Below are 13,728 nucleotides of genomic sequence, written 5' to 3' on the forward strand. Positions count from 1 at the left end.
TTTCTAAAACGTGCTGTTCGAGAAAACAGAGGATTTGTATCGCATTTCCATATCAATACTATCATGTTCATCCCATGATGCGGGCGAATGCTTATGCTGTCGAAAATTGGATACCTCCTGGTATGCATCAATATGAATCAAGCTCGGAACCGTTCGCATAACTCAATTTGCACCTTTGATAATCCATGTGAACAAATTAGGACCGTTTTCACAACTACTTACTTACTTGAGTAGATTTAAAGTCAGTCAATTCTACTTCTACTTCAAGTAGTTTTAGGTTACTTATGGAAGAAGAACTTCTACTCGTACTTGAGTAGATTTTTTTCCTCGCTACTTCTACTTCTACTTGAGTAGCTTTCTTGACTATTTTGACCACCTCTGATTAATACAAACAAACGATGTCAGCTCAGAGGCCCATAGGTATGTCTATTGCCCGCGTTTCCAACTAAAAATTTCGATCCACATCAAACTGACCACAAATTCATTGATGGATGTTCCACGTTCCATTCAATGTTCCATTCTGAATCATATTGCATTCGAAATTTCATTTTATTTGTGTCGGTGAAGCTTATTGTGTGACATAGAATGTGACTGCTGGAGATTGCCGAAACATTAGTGAGCAATGTGTATCTCAGGCTGCAGTGTGTACGAATTCGTGACAAAGCAGGCTGATTCCCGTTCGCAGTCGCAACGCGATTGAGTAAGCATCCGATTTGAAACTAGAATTTGCGGTTTCAACTGTAACTATGAATCACGTTTTATGTTGTGTGTGGTGAGATTAAACGCACCATGTGCCATTACAATTAGACCTTTCTTGAATGTATGCCAGAATTGGATTACACAGATTGTAGACATTTAGAAACAATTTCTCCAAATTCCGGTTTGATTCGTAGAATGTGTGTGTTTCAAACTTGAAAATTTTCCAACTTCGATGTGCTAATTTGTGCGCAATTCTTTGAAATAAACATTCCTAGGCTATATAAAGGCTGACTGCTATACTGATTTGTGAATCGCGCTGTTCGGAATCACTTTTTGATTGCGTCAATCGCTCTGACTGAGTAAATAGTGGGCTATATATCGTTCTACTGCCTGAAAGGTACTCAGTCTCCGATTGGGAGTTAATAAATGTTATAAATTTTTAATATGCGCTTCCAGTGTGTGTAATGTATATCATTCGTATTCTCAGATAATTGTTGTTATAATGGCGATCCAGAGGAAAGCAATGTTCTTGATGATCATCATTGATTTGGGCTGGATGACCATCGTCTCCTCTCAAGACGTACTTGGATCGTGCGACAACATCGCAAAGCTACATCAGCAATGCGTGAGCGGAGACACAGAATCTGTGCCATCCTGTGTATGCAAGGCAGGGATAGATGGAAACATGAATCCGGATGAGATTGATTATGACAAGTTTCTAAACGCGATTGACGGTAAATTTGATCGGAACCATCACAATTTTGCATAGGCTACCGGCGTCGTAGTAAGGATGTGGAAACAAACAAATTACAGCAGGCGGGGTTAAAAGTCTTGCCTTCGGGATAAATCTGACCTCTGAAAATATTCAATTTTACTAGCACGTCGGGTGTAAGCCTGTCGAATGCGCTGCCCGACCTCAAGTGTCCAAACAATGCTTCAATGTGTTTTTGCTTTTGTCTAAACTCTTTTTGTTGTCACCGGTATGTAGGCCTACATTCGAACGAAAGGACGGCACCCTAAATATGCGTGGTTGTAATATTCGTGAATTTTGTAAACTTTATCATAGCAGCGACGCCAGCAGCTTCAAGCCGTCAGGATGCTCAAATATTTGTGTCACATTTGTTTCCACATATCGGTCGCTATTTTCAGATTTTTCGTTAACGCTCAAGCAAAGCTTCTCTGGACTGAAGAATATGATCGATAGTAATAAAAAAGAAATTGAAATTCTGAAAAAAGGTATACAGTAAATTTAAAAGAGAGAAGATCTTGCCAAAATTATTGTAACTTCCCGCTGACGCTGGGGATTTTCAGATGTGAGTGCATACAAGGTAGATTGCAGTAAAGTCGATGCGCATAGCTACAAATCCGGTTCCGAAAGTGGAGGGGTATTTGAAATTTTTGTTTCGGGGCAACCAATCGATGTTTACTGCGATCTTAGTACGGGTGATGGAGGCTGGACGGTAAGTAATTATACCCACTTCCCGTTAAGCTTTCATAATCGCTGAGTTCAAATTATTATATCTCGATTGCTTACCATCCCCAATTCCACAACCTTTTACGAGGCGCAGAGGAAGTTAGTCGTCAGAGAGTGTCATGGTGCAAATATCCATAGTATGTTATTTTAAAAAACAATGTGCGTATACCGAGATGATGCTATTGGTTATATCGATGCTTATTCTAGGTTATTCAAAGACGAATGGATGGAAGCGTTGATTTCTTCCGAAATCATGCCGAATATGTTCGAGGATTCGGCAACGTTGACGGGGAACATTGGATAGGTGAGAAGTGCAATAGCCGTCATGCACCGAACCCCAAATTCGGGGAGAGATGCAGGGACCCACGGATGACACAATGTTATTTTAAATAACATTAGATTGAAACTTTTCATATCTAATTTATGTAATAACTAGCATTTTGTTTACAGCCCAGCTAAGCGAGATTTTAATTATGGGGATGGTGAGAATTTGTTGTTCGCCTTTGTGTTCGCAGACGAACCTAGAAAAGTTCTACACAGCGAACATTTTTTGGAATAGAATAATGTTGACGTATGCTAGGATATCTTACAATGGGAACTTTCTATCACTCCATGCATCGTGGGGACAGACAAGAAGCCATCACGAAACATTATCGAATTTAGCATCGTCGAAACTGTAACTGATTGTAAAGCAGGGTCCGCAACATATCGTATGCGTCGTGCCAAAATTTGTCAATGCCGTGCCAAACATTTTGAGTTTTGTCATATTAATGTTTCAAGGGAGTCTAACCATCCGTTTATCTGAAGCTTCGAAATAGCACCGGTTACGCAAGTGGTGCTAAGTATTGGTCGCGAAGAGTATTAATTTGGTCGCTACCGCACTACATCTATAGCTTTTAAGGTAGGCATACGTAATATTTACATCATTTATTTTAGTCGCATTAAGAGCGGTCATCTGTGGCTCCTTTAGTCGTTTCCAAGTCAAGTCAGGGGTGCTTAGCCAATATGTGTCCGTCCATTGTCCAGCGAAGCCGAGTGGCACGCATGCCAGAGGGTTGCCGACTCCTGTTCTGGAGAATGGTGATTGAAATATACTCCATTGCTGGTTGACTGGTCTCGGTCTTAACCGATACGTGGTAGTCGGGTGAACGGGACCGTACAATGTTCGGAGACGAGAACCGAGTTCGATTCCACTTGTGACTTGTCACTGACACATTCCAATGACGTCTCTAGCTTTCCCTGATACAATGTATATCAGGGAGGGGTCACGAACCTTTTTAAAACTAAGAGCTAATTCTTGGGTACTGTGATTAACGCGACGGGCTAGCAGTTTCTCCCGCCGTTTATCCGTGCTCAGTTGGATTTCTTCACATAGGCATTCGGAGCACTGGGCAGGGTTTACGAAGCGCCGTAGCGCCAATTTTCGCATCGAGACTCGGAAATACGAGTTAGATTCCTGCTAAGCCTCCGTATAAGCGAAGACGAGCAACGCCCAGATCTAAAACTGCGTTCGTATGTTCTTTAGGGTCGACTGACCCATGTTTAACTGCTGCTCATATGAAACCCGCCTCCGCTTCGACTTTCAAATCTCTCATTTGAATATATGCCACTTCTCACTGCGCGACTCATTTCGTTCTCGCGGGCTACCGAGTTGGTGGCCGATGGCGCATATGTTTCAAAATCCTCATGACAGCCTTTTATAGGTTACTTGTATACAGAAATTATTACGTAATAGCTTTCCTATACTTAATTAATGTCACTACGTTTGAAGCGATACCAAGAAATGAGGGGCGTGCATTAGATTTTTATGAAAATTCGAACACCTTGAAAGAAACGCTGGAACATGTTGATTTTTGATCATATGTGACTTCGTATCGCTATGTCATGCCACTTAAATGCCATGCCTGGTGACGAAGATTATTAAGGAGGAGTTTTTTTGGTTTTGTCTACTAGAACTGCTCACTCGAATCATTATATTTCCTCAAATCCCATTTATGCGCCAACAGTTTGTGAGCTCATACAATTCTGCGTTACTGCTCGGATACATCTTTCATAATTACTGGGAATATTGCAGCTCTTGGATCAAAAATGTTCGTGACATCATCTTCGTACGATTTACACGAGCATAACGTTTGGGCTGTCAGATGCAAGTATAGTCATGGGATGGCATGTCTTGAGCATCGGGACTTAGAGCTCGACTCAACCGTGTATATATTTTAAACAATACTTGACATTACTTGAACGTAAATTACATATCTTGCTCATTTTTATTATCCAATTGCAACCATAGTAAGGAGAATACATGCTAGTCTTGAAGGATACAGGTGCAAATGACTATGCAGGCTAATTTATTATTCAAATACAGGTCTGCAAAACATTTATAACATATTGCAATCGTCGAAAAATTTCAAATTACGAATCGACATGGAAGATTGGGATGGGGTGAAAAAATATGCGGAATATTCGTAAGTATCACACTACTCGACTTTATTTACCACATAATCCGTAAACATGAAGATATAGAATGGATTATAAGTATGTTGTACATTGTCCAAGCCTTCAACTTCGAAGAAAACCGGGATCGTAATTGAGAGGTTGAAGTCGTGCGTTATCAAAAGTAGCCGAATCAATATTTATCATCTCCAAACACTTTCATACTGCTGGTCCGCTCTGCAACATAACAACATAACCAAACTAATACAACAACTCCTCGTCTCAATTATTCGAGCATACGATGGTAGCGATGAAAATCCACATCTAATATTGACTGAAAGCAGGAAGAAAACACTATTACAGCAGGGCAAGACGTTAAGCTTTCTTTTTCGTGAACCGAATCCGAAAGTACTAAGTATCATCAGCGCGTCATGTTGAGAGTTCTACTCATCACCAGCAAACAGGTAGAGCTACACAGCTTTAAAATCAAATATATTTTAAATCATGTACCTTGTACCTACACCTACAAAGGATCGATTGAGCTGGGCACGATAGCTCGGTAATCCGAATCCGAATCCTTTGGTGATTGTATTGGTTGAAGTCGAGTTATGAGAGACTCCATTTCTAGTATACTGAATTCATATCTCCATTTCCATTAAGAGCTAATTTATATTTACATTATGAAGAAATATTATGGTCTTGATACTTTTTCCTCAACTGCAGAAACCTTGAAACCTCGAATAATGATATCGAACCATCCGAAATGTGTATCAAAAAGCTACGCGCAATAATGGATATGACTTTTTTATGACCAGCAGCATTGCCAGAAGGCGCAATAAAAGCGCTAACGTCGATGAAAATACACAGTTAATTCCAATGCGGTGCATAATTGTGTGCGACAAAAGTAGAGCAGCGATCGTAGGCTAGAACGTAAAAGGGGCGAAGGTGGTTCGAAACTGATATAACTTCAGGTCAATCATATTCAAATAACTGTCTGGTTCGATTCAAGTTCAATTTATAATTGATGTTGCTGGAAAATAAGCTAAATGATTGACTAATCTCAGCCCACGAGTGGTAAAAACGATCAAATTGGGACATCCACGTTACATTATATCAAACGAGCTTATGAAATCTCACAACTTCGTAGGAACGCGTCGTTTGATAATTTGGCGAAAATCTATTCCTAACGGAAACAACATATATCAGTGTTTCACATTGACATTATGAGCTTTTTCCGTATGAGCGGAATCGAATATCACGCCAAGAGGGATACAAAATAGGCTATAAGCCAGCAAGCTGGTACGATACAACCGAAATAATGCGCATCGTTCCCGACGAGTAGCGTCTAAAGAAAGCTGAACAGTGGACTTTTTTATTCGCCGTGCTGTAATCAATACTTACTGTATAGCATATATCAACGCAGACAGGTGCTCGTGGTAGTGCTGGTCGGATCGACAAATTCTGTGGTCCGACTCCGATCCTGTTTTCAAATTATCTGCTTCGACTCCTAGGCCGGATTTTAGCAATACCCGTGATCCGGTCAGAGAGACTCCGATAAATATCATCTACTCGCAAGTTGTTAATGAATACCGATTGAAATAACAATCAGGGAATTAAACACTCCAAAATCAAGCTCAACCCTTATCTGATGTATTTATGTCAATCTGGACTTAACATGCGGTTTCTTTCCATGATCTGTTCAATGTAACTATTGGCTGCAGGGTGGAAGAGGACAGGTTGTCCTATTCTTTGTGAAAAAGTCCTGATCCGGTTCAGATCCGACTAAAGCCGTAACAGAAAAGTGCTGATCTGGCTTCGGCCCATGCCTCGCGTGTCGGATCAGAACAGATTGCTGTCTGCCGGTGGCTTATGTCTATCTTAACTAAATGGCCGAATTGAGCATACTCACTCCCGCCTTCTGATTTATCCACTTAGATCAGGGGTGGGCAAACTTTTGAGCTCGCGGGCCGCATTCAAAATCTAAATCCATTCGCGGGCCGCACTATATAAAATTGGGATTATAAATCAAAACACAATATTGGTATTCGATTATATAGTGAGAACATGGAGATAATATATGTGCTTATTTAAAACAAACCAAACATTGCTTTGGTGATATCGCACACGGGTCAGAAACAGTGGCGAGATTTCATGGGCTGGTCGACCTCAATTACCAATTTGACAAAACTATGGAGATGAAAGTCGGTTGTCCCGATTCTTAGAAAAGGATTGAAATTTAAATCTGTGAGCAGCGACCTGTTCATAGATTCACTAATTCCACTTTTGGTCCAGTTCCACGACGCACAATGCTGACGGTATCATACCCATGTTAGCTTCAAACAGGCTTCTGTACTATGTGTAGATAAAATATAAATATGCTACCCCGATTCTACGCATACAGAGAACGAATCTACCCATGACACCCACGAATCGTTTTCTATAAGCACATCACTGAAATATTTAAAACTGGAGTGGCCAATCTGAAATCCCGTTCGTGATCCGAATTATGTCAATCTCGCTTAGGAATTCTGTGATGTTTAGCAGTTGAAACCTTTCAAACTGCATGGGCCTTGAGATCGGGCTGTCGCGCCATAAATTAAACATGAAAATAACATAGAAAGTGTTTACCTTAGAACAGTGGTTCTCAAACTTTTTAAGACACGCCCCCTTCCCTTATGATGCTGAACGATTTCGCGTCCCCCTTATCGTCATATCACAAAACGTAACCAGGATACTAGTAAACCTAACGCACATAGTTTGACGACATGGAAGGTTACGAATGTGGATGAGGGATTTTTAAATATGAAATTCAGACTAAATACTTAGCAATAATCCCAAAGCGGATGACAATCGCGCGAAGCGCGAAAAATTTTTTCAATTGAGCTCACCTTCGTGCCCCCTTCAGATGCTTTCACGCCCCCAAGGGGGTGCGCATCCTAGTTTCAGAACCCCTGTCTTACAATTATCGTGGTGAGATATACGAAGAAAAAGTTTAATCAAGCCCCTGCATTATTTCGATTTATAGTACGCATTTTATCTATATTTTTAAGAAGTTTCTTTAGACTCTCGCGGGCCGCACAGAACGGTGTTGCGGGCCGCATGCGGCCCGCGGGCCGTAGTTTGCCCACCCCTGACTTAGATGAAAAAGTGGTTCACATGTTTCCAATACCTAACTTTCACTTGGCAAAGTTCAGTTTGCAAAGGTAAATATTTCAGTGCAAACAACCGTGACAGTAGCAGTGGTATACAAGCATATTTGTACCTTTGTATACGTAATGGTATCTAAAGCCTGACAAGGAGCGATGATTCAAACAAGTTTAAGAGCGACTGATTTATACTGTTTTTAAAAGGGTTGATATTTGAATTACTTACCTACCTATACTGGATAGGCCTATGCGTTTAGCGAAGACCGCTTCGATTTATATTCATCAGCATCTGAAGCGAATGAAGTGGAGTGCAGAGTGAGTATCGTCAATATATAGTGAGAAGTAATCATACACAACAGACTGCAGGCGTTCAGACGCAGATACCAATCAACTTCGTACGAATCAAATGCAAAATAATACTTAGCCAATGGAGGTATATACGTGACTTGAAGCCATCGCGCGAAACGATACAAAATTGACTAGGTGCTATAAGAGCTCTATACATGGAGAGAAATCCACGCAGTTGCAAAACCAATTTATGTCTGTATATAATAATAATAATAAGATCGGTATTACTGCGAATAAGATAATTTACATCAGGTTAGAGGTGTACGAAATTTTAATTGTATAACGGATTGACGTCTTTCATACTTTAAAGACGATTCTTTTCTAAGTCTTTCGATTGAAATTTGGCTACTTGAAATATATATTTTATCAATTCTTCGTATAGCCGATCCATTCTTAATTTCCTACTTGTTTAAGGCGATTTGATATCGACGGAGATGACAACGATTACACTCTTATGGCTAGCGGATACTCTGGAAATGCAGGCGATTCGTTAGCTTTGCAAATCGGGCAGAAATTTTCCACGAAGGACCGAGACCTGGACCCTTGGTCTGGTGACTGCGCAAATACCTACAAGGGTGCATGGTGGTACCAACTTTGTCACCATTCCAATTTAAACGGGATCTACCACAAGGGAGGACCGCACGCCACATTTGCGGATGGCATTAACTGGTACACATGGAAGGGGCATAACTACTCACTCAAATTCGTTGAAATGAAAATCAAACCGATGGTGTAAAGATATCAAAGGCGAAAATTCACAGTGTTGTGATTCCGTCGTTCAACATCATCATTATGAAGCACAGACCTACTTCTGCATAAAGGAATTCCAATTGGGTTATTCTGTAATTCGTACGAAACTTTCCTCCAGTGCTTGAGTATGTATAATTTTGCATAATTATAAAATCTGGATGTGGTAATTTCCATAGGTTGTCAGTAAAGGAGGTATTTCAATTTTTTCGGAGGTGTTTCGGCTTATTTACATTAACTAAATCGTTTAATTATCTTTTTCGACATCTGCTTCTGCGGCAACAGATTTTGAAGTAAAACTACGTTTGGAGCACAATATGTATTTTGTGTAGTGCAGGAGTTTTCAACTGGTGGGCCACATGAGCATTTTGGAACGTCGTTGATTCAGTGAAAGTTTAGTTGTATTCATCACATTATTTCCGCAAAACACAAATCCCTATTTGTCGAATATTATTAAGTCAAGTTTTTCACCCGATCAATGATGAGACGTCGTGACACTTATGGCATCACAGTGTACAATTCGAAAATAGTCTTTTGACCCTGGTTTCGCCTAAGATGATCAATTCCTTGCCCATTTCAACTAGCTTCACCCTGTCCTACGATTCACGATTGAAAAATAACGCAATAACTAATTGTCATTTTGGACCTTTGGTCTTCAAGTAGAAGTAGAGTTCGCAGTCTTTCAAAACTACCCCAGTAAAGTAAGTAGTTTGGAAAGCAGTCCGAAATACGCTCCCACGGATCGTCAGCATCTGCAAATTGACATAAGCGGACTGTGCAGACACCTCGGCTTATATTGCTACATACCACGGAGAAGATATATATTCACAACAACGCAAGGATCAGACCACATCGTTTGATAACACGATAGCTTCGCTATAGAACAGATGTTTGGATTTTTTTTACGTCAAAAGAGCCATACTGACCCTATATTTTCAATTATAATGATGATAGAACCATACATAGATTCTGATTTACTGCTACGTCCCAACTGAAGATTCGTGACGTCATTGCGAGATGATATCGTATAGTTCACTACATGTAATTATCGGCGTGCACCATATTTCTGTGTCCTGTACACACTGCTGTTATGTTATACTATCCACCCAAATCCATCGCTTGTCCGACGTTTGACCGCGCAATATAAAGAAAAACGAACACTTTCATTACAATATCTATTGTAGTAAAAGATATATTAAACTGAAAGACTTTTCGGGTGCATATTTTCCAGAGTTATTGGTGCACTAGGGATTTAAATAGATTCAAAAGCCAAAACCAATAAGGCATAGTATGACGCAACAATAGGAATTACGACACTCGAACATTGGACAATTTAGCCTAGCTGTAGTTATTCAGGCGTCGCGTTGTCTTGTTTTCTTCCTCATTAATCAACACATAGTACAATCCATGATGATCCAAGGCGTGTATTAGTGAGTACATGGAATTATGATATTGGATAAGATATTAACAGCAACTCTGTTTTTGCCGCTATGTACCATACTCGTATCTAGGGCTGGGCAAAATCGAGTACCTCAGTGATTCGATTCTGAATCACGTCTTACGCTTCGAGTCGAGTCGAGTATTCGAGTATTCGAGTATCACTCATTATGACATCACACCGGAATGTGTTATATCAAAGTTAAAATATGTACGTTTTATGCCACCACAAATAATATATTGCCTGTTATTCGCCACATTAAAGATATTTTGGTATTTGTTTGTTCATACCGATTTCATTGCACTTCTTGACAATGTTGCGGGATGATCATGACTTCGGAAAAGTGTTATTTCCACCAAGGTTCGTAGCTTTGTACTATGACTCGTATGCTGCGAAACGGCCAATCAAGGTTCCAAGGCTTCCTTAGTGTAAAATAGTTTCAAAACAATAATTCTCGTTAGTGAATTAACTTTCAGGAGCGTATAATTTCAATACTCGAAAAAAAACGTCTTTTACTACTCGACTCGAATCATCAAAATTAATACTCGATTCAGATTCGAGTACTCGAATCATTGTGCCCAGCCCTACTCGTATCGAACGTGACGGATTTCATTTGTCTGATGTATTTACACTTCCACTATTATCGGAAAATCTATTATATTGGACTGATAATAATGAGCACTTATCCACACCAATTATTCAAGATATTTCTGACTGATATTTCAAGATTTGTAGTTTATGAGCTTTTATACCCCCCGTCGCAGGATGCGTCATATTGTTGACCTTATAAGACTTGTCTAATTTACCACAAGATCAATGATGCCAGTGGTTATGAAAATTTATTAAATATTGGTAAATAAGATGGTAACAATGTGCCACATTATAAATTCATCGTAGAGCCATATTTGGCTCGCGAGCCGTAGGGTCAAAATCAAAAGATTAGGAACCACTGATAGGGAGGAACTGTCTGTAAGTTTCCATTCTGAACCAGCTGGCGGTGGAGGCTATTGTGGAATTATGTTTTTCAGTGCTTTTACGTGATTTTACCTTTAAATTTTTTATCTTTGCTACTGGTTATCTGTAACGCCCCTTGCGGTTCTATGACGTCAATAATCTTAGCGCTAAAGAAAACTGCAAGCCAGCAATATGTATCATGAAGACTAAACGAATTTGAAACTGAATTGAGTAACCCAAGCCGCTAGCAGTGGTTCTCAACCTTTTTTTAGACACGCCACCTTTATGATAGTGAAAAATTTCGCGCCCCCCAGGTTGGGAGTCACTGCGCTAGAGCCTTGGAATATATAACGTCGTAATTGAGGATTTAAAAGAGATATCTCGTTGCAATAAGACGTGGATGCTGGGCACTTTGAACGAGCGACCTAAATTCGCACCGGCCATATGGACACGTCAACACGTGGGAGAACTCATCGTCCGGCGAACAACTAAGCTGATGGTGCATTTTGGAAATTATCACTAGTTCATCGACCTAGCGATTACAGTTAAAATGTTATGAATCATACAGTTATGCCCTCGACCGCTATGCTGGGGGCATAGGTAAAGTAAAAGGGCTTAGTTGACCCTTTTTGGACAATTTCGTGTCCGGCCGACGGACACTCGGATAAAATTGATAGAAACGAAACAAAGCAAGAAGGTTTAAGAACAAAGAACAAAACGTTCAAGCGTATAAGAGACAGGTAAATCACGGAAAACTAATCATTCAATGAAGTTGGTCAATGCTGAACAACCCTAATTGTAGTCTACTAGTGTACAACGAAAACGACCAATCATTTTTGTCTACGTTTCGCATTAATTGTCGCGAATAGTAAAACCTGCTTCGTAAACAGCAATATAGGTGACGTTACCGTCTTGCAATGACTGTAAAAATATTGACTTCCGATTAGTACATGGATCTGCTCATCCAAGTAAGCTTGTATAGTCACAGTAACCTCTAGTTGACGTACTTTTAAATCGAAATATGTGACTATTATGAAAATAAGGAAGTTTGGTCGTGTCCGGAAATAAATGGAAAATCATTCATACTGACATACGAATGAAGAAGGAAAAGTTATGCTGTATTTAATATGATGACTGTAAAGTTAGTCGATCCATATCGACACCCTGTATTCGACGCTCTGTCCGCAGACATGCCTGGCGTAACCGCCAATTCTGCAAGTCTGGCTGCAAAGTCTTTCCACGGCTCCGAAGATACCTCCACCAGATAAATAACGGCATGTAGCCTATAGTTAAATGTGGGCAATTTCGCTGGATGATGATTACACAAACACAAATGACAATCATGCTACGAATTAGCTGCGACGAATCGAATGTGCCGTAATCCATTTTGCAGTCAGCCAGGCCTAATCAATTAGCTTGTTTTGTAGACAAAATTCGTACCAGTGTTGGTTGATTACAGCATAGTAGTCATTTTCTTCAGACACTCTACAATTTTATATGGTGTTCTTTCCCGATGCTATTATTATATTTTGTCATCGAGAACAAAAAAGTTTTTTACTAGATTCGACTGCATGTACAGATGCACGGATCATGGCTTTTTGTCACCTGGATTTAATACTGTTTGATAAAATGTATTGCTGATACAATCGGGATCCTGTTTCCTTCTCAAGTGTTGACATATGCGCACCGAAAAATATCCTGCACAATGTGGAGCATCATTTTGTCCCTTTCTCCAATTACACTTCGCTAATGCATTGAAGTTTGCTATCAGGGATTTTTCAAAATATTGGTGCAATGCTGAAGTCACCTGATTCCAACTTCATACAAAAATCGAATTAAACAATGAGAAAGTCACTGTCATGCTCGATTAATTTAGGCTCCTGTCCTGATCCGGATCTGATCGACCACAATAAGAATCCGGATACGATCCTGTTGGAAAATACCTGCCGGGTTCCTGTCCGGTTACAATCCAAAATCCTGACCTTGCACATCTCTGCGTTGCACCGGCGACTCGCTAGAGGTCGCCACGCTTAATCGCGCGAGCGGTTGCTGTTTAGCTGGCCTATCCTATTATCAGCACCCGAAAAGCGAACATTATTTTGGCCAGGAAGCAAAACGACAAAACGAACTTAACTGAACATGCGCTGTTGTAACACTACGAATTCGTGAAGGCAACTAGCGGCACTTTAGTTTAGATCTTTCAGGTTCGAAATTTCTCCAGAAAAATTGCGTCAAATCCTCACAATTGAAAAAGGCCCAGATATCACGTCGAACAAAATTTGCAATAACAATAAAGAAGGTATAGGGCAGGTACAGCAAGTTGTTAGACAAAGTTTTGTAAACCAGGATTCAACACTAGAACTACCGGAACTTCGAAGTTCGAACTACCTAGAACTACCTTGTGACTTTTTTGACGCCTGTCAAATTTTGTTCGATTAAATGCATTCAACGGAGCTAAAAATCAACACAAATCTCAACAAACGGCATCA

At 40.2% G+C, this 13,728-nt stretch overlaps 1 protein-coding gene across 2 annotated transcripts; it reads left to right on the forward strand.

Annotated features, from left to right (window-relative positions):
* Positions 1-1,158: 1,158 nt before the first annotated feature.
* Positions 1,159-9,023, forward strand: LOC145439344 (microfibril-associated glycoprotein 4-like). 2 transcript variants are annotated; one of them, XM_080316848.1, is made up of 6 exons: positions 1,159-1,433; positions 1,849-1,935; positions 2,011-2,159; positions 2,381-2,477; positions 4,539-4,638; positions 8,515-9,023. In XM_080316848.1, the coding sequence occupies exons 1-6, from the start codon at positions 1,202-1,204 to the stop codon at positions 8,834-8,836; spliced, it is 987 nt and encodes a 328-aa protein (XP_080172974.1). In that variant the 5' UTR covers positions 1,159-1,201; the 3' UTR covers positions 8,837-9,023. The 2 variants fall into 2 exon arrangements, with proteins under 2 accessions (XP_080172974.1, XP_080172975.1); XM_080316849.1 differs by lacking the exon at positions 1,849-1,935.
* The last annotated feature ends 4,705 nt before the right edge of the window (positions 9,024-13,728 follow it).

This window comes from Botryllus schlosseri, chromosome 5 (assembly GCF_051294905.1).
Source record: "Botryllus schlosseri isolate E-star chromosome 5, Bs_hap1, whole genome shotgun sequence".
Lineage (NCBI taxonomy): Eukaryota > Metazoa > Chordata > Ascidiacea > Stolidobranchia > Styelidae > Botryllus > Botryllus schlosseri.